Source organism: Cryptotermes secundus, unplaced genomic scaffold (genome assembly GCF_002891405.2).
Source record: "Cryptotermes secundus unplaced genomic scaffold, Csec_1.0 scaffold541, whole genome shotgun sequence".
Lineage (NCBI taxonomy): Eukaryota > Metazoa > Arthropoda > Insecta > Blattodea > Kalotermitidae > Cryptotermes > Cryptotermes secundus.
In genome coordinates, this window is record NW_019735467.1 from 14,414 (window position 1) to 37,236 (window position 22,823).

At 39.5% G+C, this 22,823-nt stretch overlaps 1 protein-coding gene across 3 annotated transcripts in view; it reads left to right on the forward strand.

Moving 5' to 3' along the window:
- Positions 1-22,823, forward strand: part of LOC111869340 (RNA-binding protein 5) — a gene marked incomplete at its 5' end in the record, with an annotated part of 74,056 nt that overhangs the window by 12,001 nt on the left and 39,232 nt on the right. For all 3 annotated transcript variants that reach the window (XM_023860796.2, XM_023860797.2, XM_023860795.2), the window contains 1 exon segment: positions 11,690-11,856. In XM_023860796.2, coding sequence (XP_023716564.2) covers positions 11,690-11,856 — 167 coding nt within the window.

The following is a 22,823-nucleotide window of genomic DNA, read 5'->3' on the forward strand; positions in this document are numbered from 1 at the left end:
TTGCTGTTAAAAGATGATGAAAATTATGTTAACTGATAATGTATTGGCAGAGATATTTTGTACAATTGGTGCTTTACAAAAATTGTTTACACTGCGAAGTGCTTGTAGTGGGATGTAATTTTGGGCATGCTATCCTACATTGACAACCAACGTAAGGGGCCCATGCTTTAATTCGACATTCTGCATAACTTTTTCTTTCCAGAACAAATGTATATGCCAGGTAGCATTGTACAGAACTTGAGATGCAAGTGCACGCTATGTTTTAACCATGAATCATGCAGTCATAACAGAAGCTTGCTTTCTTTGTACCCACACTGTTACTTGACACAGGTCTAGTCATTAAAAGCAGTTCCTCATATTGAACGGACATGACTTAGGGATGGTTAGGTACCCAGAACAATGTGTATTACTTGTCAACACATTTCTTCTAGTGAAGAAGGCTTACCAGCTGTACATAAGTTTTGCCAGCATTATTTAGGGGCCATGTGACCATTAAAAAAACTATTCTGAAATTTTTTGACAGGTGGAAAGAAGCAAATTCTGTTCATGATAAAAAGAAATTATGCTCAGAGCATGCTTTCACATTATGGAGATTTGACATTTGAATGAGAATGGAAATGAGTGTGAAAAAATCATGTTGGCTAGGACATGAATGTGACATATCAAAAAGTTTGGTTTTAAGATGTCTCAAAGCCCTTAGGATTTATCCTTAAATCCTTAAAGATGTTAGGGTCATAGAAGTTGATTGCTGCAGATCCATTTGCATGCATAAACGTTAGTCATGGGATGTTACTGTCTGTCCATGATAGAATTATCAATCCAGAGTTTATTTTCAAGAGTGATGGAATCTGGTGTCTTTTTAGTGGTTTTGTGAATGCTCAGAACACCTGTCAGTGAGACACCAAAAATCCCCACGCAATTTATGAAGTCCCTGTACATGACCAAAAAATGGGTATGTGATGTTCAGTTAGTGGTTGGAGAATAACTGGGCCTATATTTTTTATGGCACGATGAACTTGGAGCATTATATGAACAGTATTTTTGAACTGTTCTTTCAGATGCCCACTGAAGAAGAGAAGTGATATGTGTATCTCCCAGAGGGTAACATCACAGTATTCTGTGGACGACCTTTATAGAATTTTTGTAATTAGGTGGGGTGTTATGGCTGCCTTGTTTGCCAGATTTGAATGTGTGTGATTGTTACATGTGGGAAAAGTTAAAGCAAAAGCACAGAGAAACAAACCATATACTCTAGTAGTCTTCCAGAATTAAATTATGACTCTAATATATGCAAATATTATGGGACATAAGCTGCAAGTAATGTTCCACAGTTTCTTATGCCAGTGCCAGTTGTGTTTTGATGTCGATGGACACCACTTTCAGCAGTTTTTTTTAATACAGGTTAGTTAAGTGAAATATAAAATTAATCATGAAGATGCACCCATGTCAGTAAGGTTAGTAGCATGCTCCCTCCAAAAGGATTGGCTCCAACCAGGAAAAGTTGTGCTCCAAGCCTCGTTAAAGTGTGAGTCAGTTGGGTTTGGTACTCACTGGACCTGAGACCATCCCACTTCCTATGCAGACTGGATGAACTCCCTCTTTAAATCCTGATTCAAATAGTACAGTTTCACTTAATCCATATTTCTTTCTTACATCTTTCCTGTATCATTAATACATTATTAATGCAGCACAGTGATCCCAGTTTTGGTGCTGTACCTGAGGCCTTGGCTTGCCCCACTTAATTCAACAGTTGTCTCCTAGGCTGGTCATTGCCTTGTCAGATGAACATTTTTACATTAGGCTGTTAACATGTTTACTGTTTTGTATTGTTGCTTAGTTGTCCTTTTTCACACATGTACCACAACCTCATATTTATCATATTCGTTCTGTTTACTGAAAGAGAAACAGTCATGTGGGTTAGTAATGTCTGTATGTTCTGGGAACATTTTGTGAATTTTTATTTATGACTTTCAAGTATATTTTGCGTTGTGGAAATGTATTCTGTCATCTGCTAAAGTTTTCTGAGCCTTTATAGATATTGTCATGATATTTTCTACAGAGCTCATGCTCTTAGCTATAATCCTGATGCCATATTTCAAAATGCTGTCACTTTGCATTTTCTGAGATGCCACTTTACAGTGTTGTGAAAGTAAAGAAACAAAATGGAAAGGAGCTTTCAGATGGTGGGCCCAATCTGGAATGTTTATTTAATTGCTTGATATTTTCTTTTACTGAATTTCTTTTTCACATCATTTCACAAATATGAAAACAAACTGGCTAAGAACTGCCATTTTATACACTGATTAAAATATTACAGCACATCTTTTAACATGGTATACCAATGCTTTGAATTTCAAAAAACAATTCTGTGTAACATGATGATTTGAAAACACATGAACTTACTTAATACAGTGAAACTTTGATTCTTTTATCCTGGAATTTACATTTTATGTGAATTAATGCACTTTCTGTGTGGTCCTAGCCAAATGTGTGTAACATGTTAAACTTTAATGGAATTTATGTTTCTGCAACTTCACATTTTCCATGAATTTGCAATTCATTTTTCTAGTCTTGGGTATGGACATTTACCTGATTTCACTTTTTGTACTTTAGTTCCCATAGGTTCTTAGCTGAGACACGGGACCACCATCCTTGTTAGCAGTCACAAATAGTTCAGTCTGAAAATACGTATCAAGTGACTGATGCACGGCTACATATGATTTGGATGTGTACCGTGTTACTTCACTATGGCCTAGTGTGCCTGAACAGATTTTTCTGCCATGGTCCTAATGACTTGTGCACATCATGCATCATAGTATAATAGTAACTCATCAAGTGTATTTTCTCTCTTGCATGTCTGACAAAGCATCCTTTATGTTTGCATAAGTGCAGCATTTAACAGAAAAGGGCCCAGGCAAAATTATTTGATTTTCCAAGTTTTATGATAGACCATGACAAATTTCATAGCAAGGGCATGAAACGTGGATAATAAAGGAAAACATAAATCACTTACAGTAAGTGATAAAATAAATATTTTAGAACAAGTTTGTGCACGTATTGAACACATGTTGAACGGGCGGCATGGCTGAGACTTTCAGTCACTAAAGTCACACTAAATCTAAGAACTGTGAAGAAATTGAAGGAAGTTTCATCCAGTGTGTACCGTTCTGCATGCCGTAGGACTCATCAAAATGTTTACCAGCAGAGGAATTAGAATCCAGACTGGCTACATATTTCAAACAGAATAATGCTTCCAATGCAAGCAATGAAGATGGTAGTGATAAACTGTCACTCTAATAACTGGAAAATATAAAAGTCCATGTTGCTGCAAGAATATCAGGAGGCTATCTGCCAAATATATAGCTAATAGAGATTATTGGATGCAGCCAAAATATTTGAATATTACGTCACACACCTGGTTAGAAAATGGCATGCTTAAAATCACAAAATATTGCTTTTGATTGATCAGTGTGCTGCTCATACGAGGGGCAGTCAAAAAGTTCCTGGAATGGTGGTATAGCACTCTAATGATAAGACATACGGCAACGCTTACCTAATCACCTTCAAAGTAGGACCCTTGCACGTACACACACACTTGCTCCATTGATCCTGCCATTGTTGGAAGCAGTGGTGGAAGGCTTCTTTTGGAATCTTCCAGAGCTCAGCCATCACATTTGATTTGATGTCCTCCATGGTTGCGAAACGTGTCCCCTTGAGGCCCATTTTCATAGTAGGGAACAGCCAAAAGTCACTCGGAGCGAGATCCGGAGAGTACGGTGGTTGAGTGATGACAGGAATGTTTTTCTTGGCAAGGAATTGCTGCACAACAAGCGATGTGTGGCTTGGTGCATTATCATGATGCAGAAACCTCTGTCCCTGCCACTTGTCACGCTGCTTCCTCCAAACCGCATCGCGCAACCTCTGCAAAACTTGAATGTAGAACTGGCCAGTAACAGTACCACCGTCTTGCTCCAATTCCACGATGGTCATTCTTCGATCACATCTAATCAATTGTCACACTTTTCCAATAATTTCTTCGGTTCTGGAAGTCAAAGGTCTCCTGCTGCGCTGATCATCCTCTAACGTCTCCCGTCTATTCTTAAACTGGGAAAATCAGTCGTAAACTGCGAATTTCTTTAGTGCAGTATCACCGTAAGCTTGCTGCAGGGCTGATAGCGTCTCTGAAGCAGATGATATTTCTTTGTGGTATATAAATGTTTTCCCATCTAGAGTATTCAGGAAGAGGTAGTGCTTTGAACAGTTTTATGGCATCAGCTTTTTCATCAAAAGTTGAATTGTTCACTAAGTTTAGAAACTTCACATTATTTCATTCTTCATTCATTACACTATTGATTATTGGAACAGAGGTACATACTCTCCTACTTCAAAAAGTATGTCTTATTCTCTGGTTTCTGAATAACACCTAGCAATATAAGCACTCTAAATATTTTTCTGATATCATTATAATCTTGTCCTTCCTCATGTGTACATCTGATCTAGTGTTTATTATTGCCACATATTTTTCTATATACTGAGCAATGTACCTGGTCATTTCTTTAACAGTGGTATGAATATTTCATTGTCCGCATACTTTCCATTTTAGTGCAGTCATATTTGTCAGTCACATGCACTTGCATTCCACCATTAGCAGTGTATGGAAAATGTGAGTGCTCCCTGCCTGTATCTATCAGTGGAGCATTGAATGCCCAAGTGTTGTTATTGCTGTCACGTTCATGTTCTGACATGTAAAGTGGCATGTCATCGTTATTTGAGATCTGTACCTAATCATCAGAATAGACATCTGTAACAACACTTACACATGCTAATTCAGTATGATATCTTCTCTGCTTGTATGCATCTTCCCACTATGTGACATATTTTGGCCTGTTTGGCCATCATCAGGGTACTTAACATAAATTGTTGTATAGCTGCTACATAGGCCAGTGTTTAGATATTTGACTTAAGAGAGAGAGAGAGTGTGTGCGTGCACGCGTGTGTGTGAGGGCAGGAGAGAGAGAGAGAGATTTTCTTAGTTATGTGAGTGTGCCAGATCTATATTAAACTTAAATTTTTAAAATGCTTAGTGTTTAGTACACTGTTCCTTCTTTATAATGCTTCAAGTTTCTAATGTCTAAAAAAGTTTTCTGAATTTTCACACTGTTGAATCGCTTAAAGGTTCTTCAGGTTTTGCAGTGGATTCACATAGATGTGCACTGGGCAGAGATGAGAAGTTTTATGATGGTTGGCCTATGTTCTTTATGTTCTGGCATCAAGTATTTCGTGTATGACATGGTGTCTCTTCTGTGTGTGGTTGTCATGTGGATTGTGGTAGGTCTGGTTTTATGTTTCTGCTGTGTTATTTGGCATGTGTTGTGTTTACTGTCGCACTGTGTTTTCATTGTATTGATTTTGTGCTGTTATGTATGTAGTCAGTGAATATTAAAAATTGTTTACTGTTGCTGCCATTTGGTTACATGGCTGTCTGATAGTGGCAAACAATATTGTGTTTACCTTGTTTGTTGATGGTACGTGGAACTGAAATGGTCGAACTTAAGTCCAAATCCACTTTGTGTGGAAGGAATATACTGTTTCCAACCAAGCCGTTCTTTCCACAATGGAATTGATTTATCAACACATGTATTGTCTTTAGTGTCTTTGTGTGGAAGCTTATAAAAAGGAAAGAAATAAAAATTAAATAGCACACGTGCACCTTGTTGATGTAGCCGAAAGAAAAATTGGGAATTAATGAAACAACAAGCTCCACGAGAGTGCGATATTTTGGAATGGATGAGAATACCTGGTGATACAGAGAAAGAACTTTTTGAATGGTTGTGTAATGCTCAAGTCATTGTTGCAGTGGATGGATGTACGGTACAAGACAAGGCTGACAATATTGTACTGAAAGTGGATATTCATTGCAAATGACAGTGAAAACCTTCATCCTTTGATTTTAGGGAAGTTTGAAAAACACTATTTCCTGAAAGTCTTGGAAGTGCCATCCTTATAACTACAGATCTTCTAAAAATGCATGGGTTACTTGAATATTTAGGGAGTGGCTGGTCTCTTGCAAAAGGAAAGTGGTTTGCAAAACGGTAGTGTGCTTATAATACTGGATCGTTGTTCTCCTTATGATGAGGGTCTAAGCGTGAAGCATGTACATTTGCTGTATTTATCTCTGAACAGCACCAGTTAGGTCAGGGATAGCTCAGTTGGTATAGTGATGGGCTGGATGGTGGGTCACAATTTTTCTCTCCTATCCAGTGGGTACCAGAGGCTTTTTCAAAAGGGTAAAGCTGTAGGGGCATGAAGCTGATTGCATTCCTCCATCTAGTGCCGAGTTCAAGAAAGGTGGAGCTATACTTTCACTCCAAGAAGCATCTTCATGGCATGGTGCTTAATTAATTAAGCACAGGGACAGCTTTAACTTTTTACCTTTAGCAAGCTGTTAGCCATGCAACTGCTTAACCAGGAGATCATCTGGTGCATGAAACATGAATATCGAAGGCACCTTATGCAACTTTTTTTATGAAAAATTGACGTAAATGTTCCTGATACAGACATTAGGAAATGGAATGTTGTGGGATGTCATGCATAGTGTTGCCGTGTCAAGGGATTCCATTATGCCTGTAATTATCCAGAACTGCTTTGCAGAATGTGGTTTTAGCACTCGTCAATTGAAGTCAGTGTTGAAGAAGAAGAAGAAGAAAATGCATGGGGTGGAATAGCAAGGTCACATGAATTTTCCCAGTAATTTTGACCTGTTTCTTAATGACAACAAATCAATTTCAAACACCAGTGATCAGAAGATAAGTTTGGACTGCTCTAGCTCTGAGTATATTACAGTGTGGATGGCAATTGCTGAAGTAGAGAAGATGGAGGAGCTGCATTTGCCATATGCACCAAGCTTGCAAAGATGCGTTAATGCCTTTGTTGATTGAATTTTTGTTTGGGGGCTTGCATTTTAATGTTAATTGTATTAAATTAAGCAGTGTGTGTTTAAAGAATTAAATAATTGATAAAGGAGGTATTTCATCAGTTAAAAAATCATAACTTACAATATAACATTAGTACTTCAGCTGCACACCTAACAAATAAATCCTCATTAAAAATAATTTGAAGTCCAATTTTTTTTGGTCCTGAGCACTCTGAATTTCTGGTCTAGAAAACTGAGATTAACAGCTGTGGGGATCCATTGCGTTTACCACGCAACACCCTCTATCCGCTGAAGTTGGCACAAACTTTTCCAACAAGCATCGGTTGGTCAGTCAGTGTAGTTCGCTTGCAGACTACAGGCCACGGATTTTTTTTTGAGCACTCTTAATTAATGAAGTTTTACCTTAGTGTATTGCTGCAATTCTGTGTTTTGTTGGGTGGCATAATGAGTTGTGTAATACAGTGTTCAGTGATGTGTTTGTATGTGCTGAATTGTAAGTTGTGCTTCATCATGTGTATTAAGATATCCAAAAGTTATATTCTGTTGTTTGATTTTTCTTCTCTTGTGAACATTACAAGAAGATACTATAGTGTTCATTTTGCGTAATGTGTGGTTGAATGAATGAATGAATGAATGAATGTATAAGGGGTCGGGCGTTTTGGCCCTTGCACCAGGACCACAGTGATCTGTTGTGCCTCCCCTTCTGATTATCCCCTCAAAAATCATGTGCTTCGAATGAAGCATAGGATTTTGTACGTGGGGACATTGAAATAGTCACTTGGTTCCATAAAATACTGACCCAAGTGACGCAATTTTAAATAAGCTAAGGCCTCACATTCGCACAGGATATGTGTGGCTGTTTCATTTTCTTTCTGACACCTCTCACAAGTTTCGGTCTTTTCTTGAGGAATGTGATTCCGAGATTATTGACCTGACATGTTATACTGCAGTTCAATGGCTTAGCTGTGGAAAGGTTCTTTTGCACTTCTTTCAGCTCAGGAATGAAACTGATATATTTCTTACCAAGAAAAACCATCACAAAACACTTTTATTAGATACCGAGTGGCTTTGGAAATTAGCATTTTTTGCTGATCTGGTGAACCATATGAACCATTTGAATTTAAAGTTTCAGGGTGAAAATAACTTAGTCTGTGATTTATTTGCACTTGTCAAGGCATTCAGAGCAAAGTTGATACTTCTGGAAAGCCAAGTGAAAAATTGTAACTTTGTTCATATGCTATACTGTGCAGAGTTGCATAAAAAGGGTGAAGCAGAATTTCCTTTCTCGTTTGCAAATTTAGTCATTTCAGATTTGAAAGAACAATTTTGGAATCAATATGCTGATTTGGATGCCAGTGCTCAGGAAATTAGAGTGTTTCAAAATCTGTTTGACTGTGATGCTGCAGATGTCCCAAGTCAAATTCCAATGGAAATTATTGAACTTCAGGAAAATTATCATATTAAAGACAAATACAAGGAAGGAAATTTGACCGAATTTGATAAATTTCTGAACTCTGAGAAATTTCCAAATTTAAAGAAATTTGCTTGTAAATTTATCTCCATTTTTGGGATGACATATCTGTGTGATCAAACTTTTTCCCAGATGAAGTAGATCAAGTCGAAATACAGGGCAAATTTATCCGACGACCACTCAAAGTCGCTACTTGTGATTAGTGTTTCAAAATTTGAACCTCAATTTAATCAGATTTTAAGAATGCAAAAAGAGTTCCATCATTCACATTAATTGTTTTACTATAATTTGTGATGAAAATATGAGCATTTGCTGCTACTGTCTGTTGTCATTAATATACGATAATTTATTCTCNTTTTTCGCTAGACGGAGTCCACCTACTCCAGAGACTAGGTATCCCAGTCCTCCTACTGGAGGTATGCTAGAGGTACTAGCCCCCTGTAGTGGTATGTCAGCACTACTGACTCCCAATAGAGGTTTTGGTTTTTACCTGAGGTAGGTTCCAAAACACTGGTTCGTCCCTTCCTTTGGCTTAAAATTCAACAGCAGGTTTGATGGCTGCACCTGGGTCCCTTAGTGGTTCACCAGAGCCTACAGTCCCCTGCTGAAGCATTTCTCATATGGATCTCCTTGGAGGGAGGTCCCTCTTCAATTTAAGGTCCTTAAGACCGTTTTTTTTTGTCCCATGAGTTTTGGGGATTTAAAAGGTCCCCACCCGCAGCGCCCCATATGGGTGGAAGGCATAAATACAATGGGCTGCTGCCTGGTGCCCTGAGGGGATCATTCAAGACACTGGCTAATTACCACCCCAGTACCATGCAGCCCTCAGCACGATGCCTCACACCTTGGCTTAGGTGGTCTGGTCCTGTAGTGAATGCAGCCCTCACAAGCCTCCAGGACCAAGAGTGCCTGTTCGGGGGGAGAGGGTTACCCCAGATGATAAATGGGAGTGCGACACCAGTTAGTTTTCAGATTTGTCAAACCACTTCTGTACTGATGCTCGCTAAGGTGGATCTGTGCAAAGCCATTTTCTGAAGGCCCATTCAACACTGGTGCAAGAATTTGTTTCACATACTCACTCGTGCAAAACTCTTCTCCATGGGAGACATCATTTCTGAAAATTGCGGAGCCTGGCGGTAAAAATAGGTAATATGGAGATATACCACAAGTTTTGAAATCTCTGAGAAATTGACTTTCCACTGATGCTGCTTATATGTGGGTATGCTTTTTAGTTCGTTGTATTTTATCCCCAAAAGTGTATCAATTATTTATGGACACTCTTTATAACTTGAAAGTTATAGACATAGCCCAGAATGTAAACATTGACCAGTGCAACAGGTATGAGTAGCCTGATATTGGCCAGACAGGCTGAAACATGTCCTGTAATAAGGCAGATGGATGTATGTGTGCTTAATGGAAACTTGCATACGCTCTTGCAGCCATTTTTATTATTGACCATACAGAGCACAGAGGCATTGTAAAAACCCATCATAAATTCAAAAGATTATGTGATATATAGCATTTCAGCCCTCTTTACAAGAAGAATTGAAGGGTACTGTCTCTTCAGGGTTGGGTTATCTTCTGTTATAGATTGTTATGGAAAACCACAGCTCTTGTCAGAATACTTTACAAGCTTTCTATGGATTTAGGCATGGGGTATTCAATGCTTGATAAATATTTTTTGCAGTTCTGCTGTTACTGACAAATTCATAAAATTATTTTGGTGTCTTGTCAGTTTCACCTGAAAGCTTCATGCACCCATGGTCCATAATTTTTCCACTACTGTTTGGATGTTATACGTCATTGCTTTTTATGACCTTGAAAGAGAACTAGTAATTATTAGGACTGAAGTATCAGATGTAATTAGTTAGCCATTATGTAACATGAAAGATAGTGTGATGGGCATTTTCATAATACACACTACACCCTGTTGAAAAATTCCCGTACTAGGTCAAGAATGAAATGCTGCCTTAACTTACTCAATTTTGCCTGCCATCTACTTCAAAATAGTCTCCTTGGGGACGTTTACAGTGACTGTGGACGTCATTTTCCATAATGCTGTAGAGTATTGCTTGCAATTCCCTTTGATGCCAGACACTGTTTCAAAACATTCCTTCAGTTTCATTTTCAATTTGGGAAACAAAGTGAACTCACACAAGGGGCTAAGTCTGGCGAGTAAGGGGAATGGGGAATGATACCCATGTTGTTAGTCACAAAGTTTATGGTTTTCAGGGATGTGTGGGGAGGCGCGTTGTGATGGAGGAGCCAGTTGTGGTTGTGCCAAAGTTCCAGTCTTTTTCATTGCACACTTTTCTCTCAAGCCTCTCAGAATGTCACAGTAAACGTCAGAGTTGACCATAGTGTTAGGAAGAACAAATTCATGACAAACAATCCCCTTCATGTTGAAAATGAGCATGCTCTTTGTTGAACTCCGGAGCTGCCATGCCTTTTTGTTCTTCATGATTGTGGGCTTTTCCAGTGCGATACCTGTTGCTTTTTTTTTGGATCATAACCGTAAATTCAACTTCTGTCACCTGTTATATCCTAGAGATATTGTTAGCCTTCTCATGTAGCTCAAGACACATGTGTATGCTCCAGTGCTTTTGATCATTTGTCAAGAGTAATGGAACAAACTTCGTGGCAGGGCGGCACATGTTCTAATTTTCTGTAAAGATCTCCTGGCAAATTCCATAACTGTTCCCAGCAGTGTCTCCTAGCTCATGGATTGTTCAGCAGTTTTCATGGATGAGTTCTCGAATTTTTTCAACATTTTCTGTCATTTTGCTTGTGCTTGGTTACTCTGAACGTTTGTAATCTTCAGCTGACACTCATCTTGAAACGTGAATGTCATTCAAAAATCGCTGTCTGGCTTAGAGAATGTTCTCCAAAAGCTCACGAAGCATTTCAAGGGTATCAATAGCCAATTTACTGAGCTTCACGCAAAACATGTTGCAGACAAGTTGCCTAATATTGCCATCCATCGCAGACAAAACGAAACAAGAAGTCAAAAAAGCACTCACGTAAAAACGACACATGTTCAGAACACGATTTCATGTGGCAGACTGATGCAATAGGCTTGCGGTAATGTGACCTTTGGCTCCCTCTCATCTTCTTTCACCGAGGCATTTACAACAATAACAGTCCTGGAATCCACTTTTGACGTTAATATGAAATTGGAAATATGCTGTTGAAATTGTATGGACTTACAATTCCACAGCAAGCAATTCTGAACTCTTGTGGAACCATTAAGCTATTTTAGTATAAATGTTGTGTTTGATCAACAGGATAGCTCTGCTGGTACTGGAGGCCTGGTTGCAGCATATGGTGGTGGCAGTGAGAGCGACGAGGACATTGAGGATGTCATCCAGGAGGACAGACAACACACAAATTGGGCAAAACTGGCATGTCTGCTGTGTAAACGTCAGTTCCCCACCAAGGAATCTCTCATTAGGTAAAAGAATGTTAATTAGAGGAGATGTAAAAACACGCTGTATTCAAGTCACTTATTACTTTTTATACAAAAATTTAGAGTGCAAAATTTGGCTAAGAAATGGAACACTTAAGACATCATAAAATTTTGCCACAATTAAGTTGATTGCTTTGATGGATTTCCTGTGTCATACTATGAGCTATTAACTGCAGTAATAAATGACCAAAGGGTTTGGAATTCATCATCTTATCTATTTCATGTCAAGATGATTGGTCATATTGTTACATGCCAAGTACATTGGTCGGGATATTCGTATCCAGTCCCCTGTTCTTACTTCTGATCTATACAGTGCAACCTCATTATGATGATAGTTTATGAAGTATCTAAAAGTGCTTGTTATGAAAGATACTTGTAATCTGTATAAATAAAAATGTAAATGTTCGTTTGTTCAGGATCTTAAATCTCTGAAAGTTCTTCACCAATTGCTTCGAAATTTTGACACAACGTTGCATTCGAATGCGCACGTGTTTTTATATACCTATCATATAGATGTCACACCTGTGACAGGTAAAAACATGGTTCTTTTGAAAAACAGAATTGGAATTTGGAATTCAGAAGAGTCATCCCTATGAAAACGCTAGAACAGACCGTTGCATAGGAGGTAACAATAGCGGTACTGTATCGAATCTCCACAGTTATGACGAATACACGGAGCATTCACACAGAGACAACGCAATAACAATGGGTCGTTGCGTAGGAATCATGGAATCAACAAAGCAGCGTTTCCGCCGTTATGACAAAAGCTCATTTGCATAGCAGCGGCCGAGGGTATAAAAGGGGGTTGAATTCATTCTCCCAGTCAGTCTTGGAATAGCTGCCGCTGAAGAAGGTTGGAACCTAGGTGCCAAGAGATACAGAAGTATTGGCCGAGAGATTGTGTAACCAGTAACTCTAATACTGCAAGTGGCAATAATTGTAAAGTGTGCAAGTGAATTACAATAAAGATTTGCTATAATTAATACGGCGTAAAGTTATTTGTAGCGTGACATAACCAAACACGCTACATGCATTACTGGCGCGTGCAACACGTCACATCCACATCAAATTCGTGCATTGTTTGCAGTCATATTGACCGCCTGCTCTCCTTCATCTCCAACAGTTATGAGAGAAATATAAATCACACATGGCTGAAGATATTTTCCGTTGAATACGCAAGGATAATTCCAATATGATCATGGATTTCACAGCAGAAATCTGCAACAAAGCGTTGATAATGATTGAAGATTTGTGCTTAGAAATCGTGAACAACGTTCTCGATCAGTTGGGAATGCCATTACCAAATTGATCTGCTGCTGCTTCGTTCAATGTAGAATTGCGTTGTGAACAAAATTACAACACGGGTGATCTTTTGTTGTATGTGCAATCAAATATTCCTAAGCTAACGCTTCAGCAAAAAGGCATTTACAATCAAATAATGCAAACTGTCAATAACGGGGTTGCAGAATTCTTCTTCTTAGATGCGCCAGGAGGAACTGGTAAAACGTTCCTAATTAGATTGATTCTGGCAGCAATTTGATCACAAAATGACATAGCTTTAGCTCTTGCGGCGTCTGGAATAGCTGCGACATTGCTACCAGGTGGAAGAACTGCTCATTCCACTTTGAAATTGCCATTGAACATGCAATTCATTGAAACTCCCACTTGCAGCATTTCCAAAGGATCGGGCATGGGAAGGGTATTGCAGAAATGCAAACTTATTGTTTGGGATGAATACACAATGGCACACAAAAAATCGCTCGAGGCTCTTCATCGATCATTGCAAGATTTGCGTGGAAACATCAGACCATTTGGGAACGCATTAATATTGCTTGCAGGAGATTTCAGGCAAACATTACCTGTAATTCCTCGATCGACACCAGCGGACGAAATAAACACTTGCCTGAAATACTCTACTTTGTGGCGACACATAAAGAGATATTGAGATATTGCTGAGATATTCTCACATCAATTGCTGGAAATTGGGAACGGAAAGGTGCCGGTTGATCTGACCTCAGGATGAATTTCGTTGCCTCATAACTTCTGCAATTTTGTGACGTCAAAAGAAGAATTCGTTGAAAAAGTATTTCCCAGTATTCAAACCAATTATAAGAATCACGATTGGCTGAGTGAACGAGCTATTCTTGCCGCCAAGAAGAAAGACATCTACGAACTTAACAATATCATTCAGTCTGACATTCACTGTGAGGCAGTCACATACAAGAAGTTCTTCACTTCTTTCCTCTTCCTTTCACAAACAGACATCTCGGTGTAGGTTTCGATGTAACATATCAACTACTGATCAGATCTTGTCCATTCATCAGACACTGGAGAAGAAATGGGAGTACAGTGAGGCAGTACATCAGCTATTAATAGATTTCAAGAAAGCCTGTGATTTAGTTAGGATGGAAGTATTGTACAATATTCTGATAAAATTTGGGGTACCCATGAAACTAGAAGCATTTATCTGATAATTTCCTTATCCAGAATGGTCTAAAACAAGGAGATGCTTTATCGCCACTGTTTTTAACTTTGCTTTAGAATATGCCATTAGGAAGGTCCAGGAAAACCAGGTGGGACTGAAACTAAATGGGACACATCAGCTGTTAGTCTATGCTGGTGATGTGAATCTGCTGGGTGATAATGTAGATACCATAAAGAAAAACACACAAACTTTAATTGATGCTAGTAAGGAGGTTGGTCTGGAAGTAAACACAAAGAAGACTAAGTATATATTTCTGTCTTGTCACCAAAATGCAGGGCAAAATCTTGACATAAAGATAGGTGAGAGATGTTTTGAAAATGTGGAACAGTTTAGATATTTTGGAATGACGATAACAGACCAAAACCTGATTCATCAGGAAATTAAGAGGAGACTGAACTCGGGTAGTGCTTGCTACCATTCAGTTAACAACCTTCTGTCTTCTTGTCTGGTGTCCAAGAACATAAAAATTAGAACACACAATACTATAATTTTGCCTGTGGTTCTGTATGGGTGTGAAACTTGGTCTCTGACATTAAGGGAGGAAAATAGACAGGGTGTTTGGGAACAAGGTGTTGAGGAGAATATTTTTACCGAAGAGGGATGAAGTAACAGGAGGTTGGAGAAAACTGCATAATGATGAGCTTCATAACTTGTACTTTTCTCCAAGTATAATTAGAATGATGAAGTCAATGAGGATGAGGTGGGCAGGGCATGTAGCCTGAATGGGGGAGAAGATGAATGCATAGAGGATATTGGTGGGAAAGGCAGATGGAATGAGACCACTGGGAAGACCAAGGCATAGTTGGGTGAACAGTATTGTGACGTGGATGGCCCATCAGGAAGTAGGGGTCACGTGAACTCTGCGTTCTCACGAGTGACGTCACATACCCCCACTTGGTGAACTCCCCTCCCCCATGTTGACACAATGTGGATCATGAAGTCGCTGAGAGCAGTGGAAGTTTAGCAGTCGCCAAGTTGGGTTGTATTGAGTGCATGACTGGGACTACAGCAGGAGAAGTAATTGTGATACTGCAGATGGCAGTAATTGTGAAACTGTGAATTGTGTAAATGTGAGAGTGAATGTGAAATAAATTCGCTACATCCAAGATGGCGTGAAGTTATTTGTCGCATGTCACATACCCTACATGTGACAATTTGGTGTCAGAAGTGGGATGTAGCGGTTGGAGAACGGACAATGGGAAGAAAAAGGAACGGATATGTAACTTTAGGCTTTTCGGGATGAACAACCTTTAGAAGGGAGAAGTGTGAGGTGGATGGCGCAAAAGGAAATAGGGCTCACGTGAACTCTGCGTTCTCGCAAGTTACGTCACATACCCTCACTCCTTCCATCATTACGCAACGCCCAGTAAACACCCCCTCCCCCGCGTTACGTAACAGCAGAGCAACTGTGTCAGGCAATCATTGCTGCAGTGATGTAACAACATAGGAGCCGCAGCCACTGCTATGGTAACAGGCCAGTAAACAGTCCCCCCCCCCCGTTGTGACGTAACAGCACTTCCCACTGTGATGTAACGGGACACTGCTGTTAACACGTGGCAACAGGGAACGGTATAAAATGGCCGGCTGTGCAGTGTGTGAGCCAGATTGTGTGATCAGGATTGACACAGTGTGGATCGTGAAGTCGCTGAGTCAAATACCCGACACGTGACAGTATTAAAATGGAGCTTGGAGAGATGGGATGGGATAGTATAGATTGGATTGATCTTGCTGAAGATAGGGGCTAGTGGAAGGCTCTTGTGAACACAGTAATGAGCCTTTCGGTTCCATAAAATGCTGGGAAGCTCTTGAGTAGATGCACAATTTGCACCTTTTCGAAGAAGTGAGTGAGTGAATGATGGATCTTAGAATGTAATATTTCACCTCCTGTGTGATTAAGTTCTGTGGAAATGTGATCACTACCTGGCGATTTATACTTTTTTAAATTTTGCAGTACCAATTTCAACCTCAGCAGGCATAGGATCAGGTACTAATGGCTCAGCTGTATGCATTTCTATCTGCCTAACATCACTGGCCTATGTACATTCAATAATTGAGAGAAGTAATTCTTCCACCTGTTCAAAATATTATTGGAATCTGCAAGCAGATCACCATTCTCATCCTTCATTAAGTTGAGTACTGAGTATAGAGGGGGTGGGTTTCCCCATGCACTTAGACCAGTTGTTGGTCCATTGTGCGTCCCCCTTTTAATTTCTACTGTCTCCATACCCTACCAGTACGGGTGCTCGCTATTAGCCCCTTTCTGCCAGCGAGGTTCCAACCTTCTACTGGCAGTGGTATCTAATAGTTAGTCCCTTTCTGTCATAGAGGTCCCCCTTCCTCTGGCAGTGGTACCTAATACTTACCCATCTACCGGAGGCATTGGAAACTACCTTGGGCGGGAAGCTTTTTGCCAAATTTAGCTCAGAGGTCTCCTAGAGACATGAGGTTCTTTTACGTGCCATAAATCTACGACACGGGACCCATGGCTTAAAGTCCCTCCTGGAGGACTTGCTCCCTGAATTTTTCCGTCCTTAAAAATTCCACGACCTCCGCCAGGTTTGAACCTGTGTACCTTCAGTCATGAGGTGGAAACGTTATGCCTAGACTGTGGAGGCCGCTCCCTTCATTAAGTTACTTTAGGTTGATAACCCCTCTTGAAGTAATTTCTTCCTCTATACATGTTTCTTCATGTTCTTGTTCTTACTGTTTATTGCAAGCTCATTGAGTTTTTCTTTCAGATATTCCCTCTCTTTATTCCTGAAATGCCTGTTGGTTTCACATCTTATATTGTTGAGATTATCCCCATTTATTTTGTTTGGATCCTGTAACACTGTAATTTGGCCTGCTTTCTTTGGTCTGATAATTTCGAGCATTCTTCATCAAACCATGGCGTATGCTTTTTCAGTTCATAATTAGCTAGACTCTCTTTGGCAGAAATTTTGATATTCGCTCTAATAGTTCCAGATCATCTTCATAAACTGGGAATTTCTTTTAAGATGTCTCTTAGACATGTCTGTTTTCTCACTCTAATCTCCATGGAAGAGAAAGAATTGTGAACCAAGATGGCCATCTTTAAATGCAAAATATCTAAAATAAAATTGCTGTTCTGGTTTTTGTACTACGTATAGTGCAGGATAAATAATATAACTTGAAACTCCATGCCTAACATTTCAAATACATTAAAAGATCCATTAAGCGATCATACAACAAATAAATTTACATCAAGCCTGGAGCTATTTTCAGTCTTTATCCAGGAGAAGTCCTGCCCACAGTAAACAGCTTTTCTTGTTGCCACATTGACATGAAAACACAATGTCTTAAATTTATGAGAATTGACATACACACTGCTCTTACTTCCATGCTGACTTATTGCAGATAATTTTCTTTTAATCTTGAGATCCTTCATTGTGAGGCAGTGAAATATTAGATCTCAAAGGGTTGTGACCATCATGTATAGCACTCAGAATTACTGAGTTTTTGGACTTTGTACATCATCCAGTATTTTAAAAACTAGACAGTGCAGTGTTTCGGAAACTGGATCTGTTTCTGTCCTCAGGTGAGGTGGGAGACACCTACTCTGTTGGACCCCTGAGAGNACGGAGGGGGGGGGGTTGAGGGAGGAGATAGGGAGGATGGAAACAGATTTGGTTTCCAAAAACATTTTGTTCTCTAGTTTTTAGAATGCCAGACGATGGTCTAAATCTGAAAACCCAGTAATTCTGAGTGAAATGTTATTTCAAGATGTAATTATGATGTTTTGCTGGATATGTTTACTTATAGTACAATATGGCACTAAGGTTTAAATAATAATGTGAATACTGCTGTATTCTGTGAAGTGATTTTCATCACTGTTAGCATTACCTTAACTGAGGAGTTAAAGATTTTTTGAATCATATATAACAACTTGTACTCACAACCAATTACAAGTAGGAGTTGTCCTTTGCAACCAAAAGTCCTGTCCATTGTTAAGCTTGGATCACTCATTCTGCTCACAAGTTGCACCCCCTTAATTTCTTGCATATGCATACAGGTGAAAATAAACATGAAAGCTTGTATCAATTTTAACACACATAACACACAGAGCAGTTAAAATCACACAAGTACTTACCTGTTCACATTATGTGACAGGCTGTAAACATCACACTTTGAATACATGCAGTTGCTTGGCATTACAGGCATACAAAGTTGTTGTGAATTGGCCATTATACTTTCCTGGAAAACATATTTTGGTAGAGGCATATAAACTGTACATGAACCTCCTAGTATTTTAGTTACCACACTCCTGTGGTGTGTGTATGATGTTACACTGGTAGCCGAGGTCTCATCTCATTATGTACATCACACAGTCCTAAAGAGATATCATGAAACAGATTCCAGCAATACGAGGGGGTACCCAAAAGAAACCGAACTTATTTTTTTTAACGTATTTATTCAAATTTTAAGCACAAACCTTCAATCCCTTTCAAAGTACTCTCCACTTACACTAATACACTTGTCTAGTCTTTTATTCCATTTTTCAAAAAATTGTCAAAATTCATCTTTTGAGATGCTTGACAGCGCCTCTGTCGTTTTTTCCTTTCATGTCTCTTTTCATTCGAGGAAGGAAACAAAAAAAAGTCGCACAGGGCAAGGTCGGGTGAGTTCGGAGGGTGAGGAACAAGGGTCATACCATTTTTGGTCAAGAATTGTCATACAGACAGGGCTGTGTGAGCAGGGGCATTGTCATGATGGAAAAACCAGTCACCCGACTGCCACAAATCTGGCCGCTGAGCTCCAAGTCACTCCCGACAGCTCCACAATTTCTTCAATGGTCCGTCGTCGATCTTCCTTGATGATTTCACGAATTTTTTCAACATTTTCATGTGTTCAGGCCATGGAAGGACGACCAGAACGAGGTTTGTCATCAATTGACATTTCACCATTTTTGAAACGAGAAAACCACTCAAACACTTGAGTTTTCCCCATAACATCGTCCTTGTACGCAGTTTTTAACATTTCAAGAGTTTCTGTTCCACTTTTCCTGAGCAAAAAGCAGAATTTCACTGCGGCACGCTGTTCACGAAAATCAGCCATTGCAAAAACGACGATCACACAAAACAGTTGTCACTATAAACTCTGCCGAAACTAGTCCTTACCTTCTGAAGCAACGGTAGTCGGCTTATCGACTCAGGAATGTTAGCTCTATGCGCTCATAGCGGCAAAATGCGGTACTGCAAAAACTCTGCCCACAAAAAAATTAGTTCAGTTTCTTTTGGGTACCCCATCGTTTGTACCCACAAGGAGAAAGAACAATGTTAGTTTGCTTATGTCGGTATATACTATGTTTTCTCTTTGTTCCTAATATTGTCACATGTTGGGTGTGTCACACGACAAATAACTTCGCGCCGTATTGGATGTAGCGAATTTATTGAACACTCGCTCTCACACTTACACAATTCACAATTACAATTACTGCCATTCGCAGTATCACATTTACATCCACTGTTCTCGGCAACTGCTAGACTTCTGCTGCACTCGGCGACTTCGATCCGCACTGTGATCAGGAGTGACACACTCTCCCTACATACTGCTCAGCCAGCTTTTTATACCATTCCCTGTTGCCTCGTGTTACAGTGGTATCCCTTTGTTTTGTCACAGTGGGAAGTGCTGTGATGTCATCGCGGGGGAGGGGGGAGGAGTGTTGATTGGTCTGTTACCGTAGCAGTGGCAGCGCTCCGATGCTGTTACATCACCATGGGGGATGGGGTAGAGTGTTGACTGGCCTGTTACCGTAGCAGCAACAGCATAGCACAATATGTCACAATATTACAAACACTATCAGAGAAGTTTATCCCATACTGACTTCCTGCTTTGAATTTTGACAAGTGCCAACTTCATGTGGACATATTATTTCAGCCATCATATTCACATGTAAGCTCCTGTGATTTGTTGTTATAATTTAGGTTCATGAAAATTTTTCAGTCAGCACCAGCCAAACCATTGGCAGATGTTTGATGAGAAATACCTTAAACATGCACTGCCTGTGTCCATGTTAACTCTTTGACTGGCGCGAAGGGTATTTAAATCCCACCCCTGTCCTGGCAGGCCCTTTAAACCTTATGTCGCTAAAATGCATGTAGTTACTTTTTCCTAAACAACTTCAACAAAAATTGGTTTTTAAAAACGAAAATTTCAGGAACTAATTAAAATACAATATTTTATGCAATAAATGCCTTTCCATACCTCTTTATTAGTTTTTCTTCATGTGATATACATTGAAACATGAAAGTTTGCAGAGAGCCACACCACAGCCTGCACACATGATACTTGTTTCTTTTCTAATCTTGTGCTTAGCACTCACGCGACACTTTCTCAGGGCACCATTCATCTTGTTACTGGGAGGAACATGGACCATTTTGTGAATTTTCAAGCCACCCTCTAGACGATTTGCTGGCTCTTTCACTGGTGGTCTTTTCAAGGTCGAGGGCGGAGGCGTGACTGCACTCTAGTCTGACGCAATAGATTCGTCATCCACTTCATTCCTTGACTTTTCTCCCTCTCCACACTGTTTGTTTGGTTCAGTCATTTTTCTACACAGTCCAATATAAAATCTTTGAATCTGTAATTTCTCTTCTTGTATTTTTCGTTTGTTGTGTTCTTTTTGAATAGAATGAAACTATTCAACCGCAAAGACATGTTTTGTCCATACCATGGGTGTGAAATAGGGGCCTAGTGGACAAATATTCTTCAATTTCAGGGCGTTTGTCGATTCCTGTCATGAACACAATTCCTAAGTATGTCCAGATTTCATCTGATGTGACATAATTGTAATTGTGTTTTCGAGAGTGAGGAGCTAACTCATGTGTGTTGAAGTGCTGGTGAGCATAGCGATTGGTTTCAGTTGTGATGTGATTTACCAAGTCGTCATCCAGAAAAAATTTTAATCCATGAAAAGGGATGCATTTTATGTGTTATATCAATTTTGATCCCGAAACTATTAGCAAATGGAAATATTGGGGTTACAAGGTCTCCGTACGTTCATGAGATGGGCGTGTCAGGCACCACACTCGTGGTAGGTAAATGTTCATGATTACTGTCTTGTGGATCATTGTCTATCACTGTATTATTGTCACTATCAACTTCATCCAATTCAGGAATCATTATTTCATCGCCACTATCATCATCAGAACAAATCTCGTTCACAACATTTTCCAGCTGGTCTGTAGGAACACGAAGACACTTGCTGCAAGAAGCCATGGTGAAACTGAATGAATGTGAAATATTTTCTGACCTTTTCCTTCTCAGAGGGTTCTGACAGTAATATAGACCCCCACAAAGTTTACAAGGGTTCTTTACAAACATGCACAAAAACTATCATACATATGTCTTTGGTTGATGAGTGCCAGGAGAGCAAAGAAGGGGGGAGATTGTCAAAGCGTTAAAACACGCCAACGCCAGGGAACGGCTGGCATCGTTCGGGCATTAAAACACGCCCGCACCAGTCAAAGAGTTAAGTGGGCCTTTTGTCACCATGGCATCACACATTCTCAGGTTGTGGATGGAGGGAAGGGCCTCCAGATGTGGAGGGCGGTTACGAATATGTTTAATAAGCAGTTATGGATAGCCAACAAGGAGTGGTCCTCCAGCTTGAAGTTTGGTGTGGGGCTAATATCTCCCTACCAGGAGTAAACATATCTGTTATGAAAATGTTACACATGGCCTTGAAGTTGAACACATCCTATTGAGTGACCTAAGTTAAGGAAAGTGGACGTGGAATGTACAGAGTCTCACTGATAACAGCTGTGAGAGAAACAGGAAAGGATTTAGTGAGTAGAGGAGGTCAGATGGACAGAGATGTTACTGAAACAAGTGGTGATATGTATTTTTCATTGGAAATGGAATTCTTTGTACATAAAAGAATCATGTTATCAGAGTTCATTAGTGATAGGTTATTATATATAATACTGCGAGGTGGTTGGTGTAATATCTTGCTGTGAATGTGAATGACCCAATGGAGGATAGAACTGATGATACAGAGACAGGTTCTGTGAGGAAATAAAATGTGTATTCGATCATTTCCTTAAGTACCACAAGAAAATTTTGTTAAGAAATTTCAATGCAAAGTAGGTAGAGAAGATATTTTCAAACCAACAGTTGGGAACAAGAGTTTAGATTAACCCTTCCGCGACGGATAGTATTTAAATCTTTTCCTACCGCCAAACCGATGGGGTATTTAGTTATTAAACAGAGAAATGCACTTATCCATGAAAAATTTAGTAACTCTCGCAAAAATAGGTATATTGAGATAAAATTTTCACAGAAATATTCATAATGAAACGAAGAACAAAACTGTATATATATTTTTTAATATAATTATGATAAATAATATTTTTTTACTCACTCGAACTGCTAAAAGTTGAGTTTGGTGTGGTAATCCTGAAAACACTGGTCAATACATAGCCCAGCATCACAATCACTGCACCAGTAC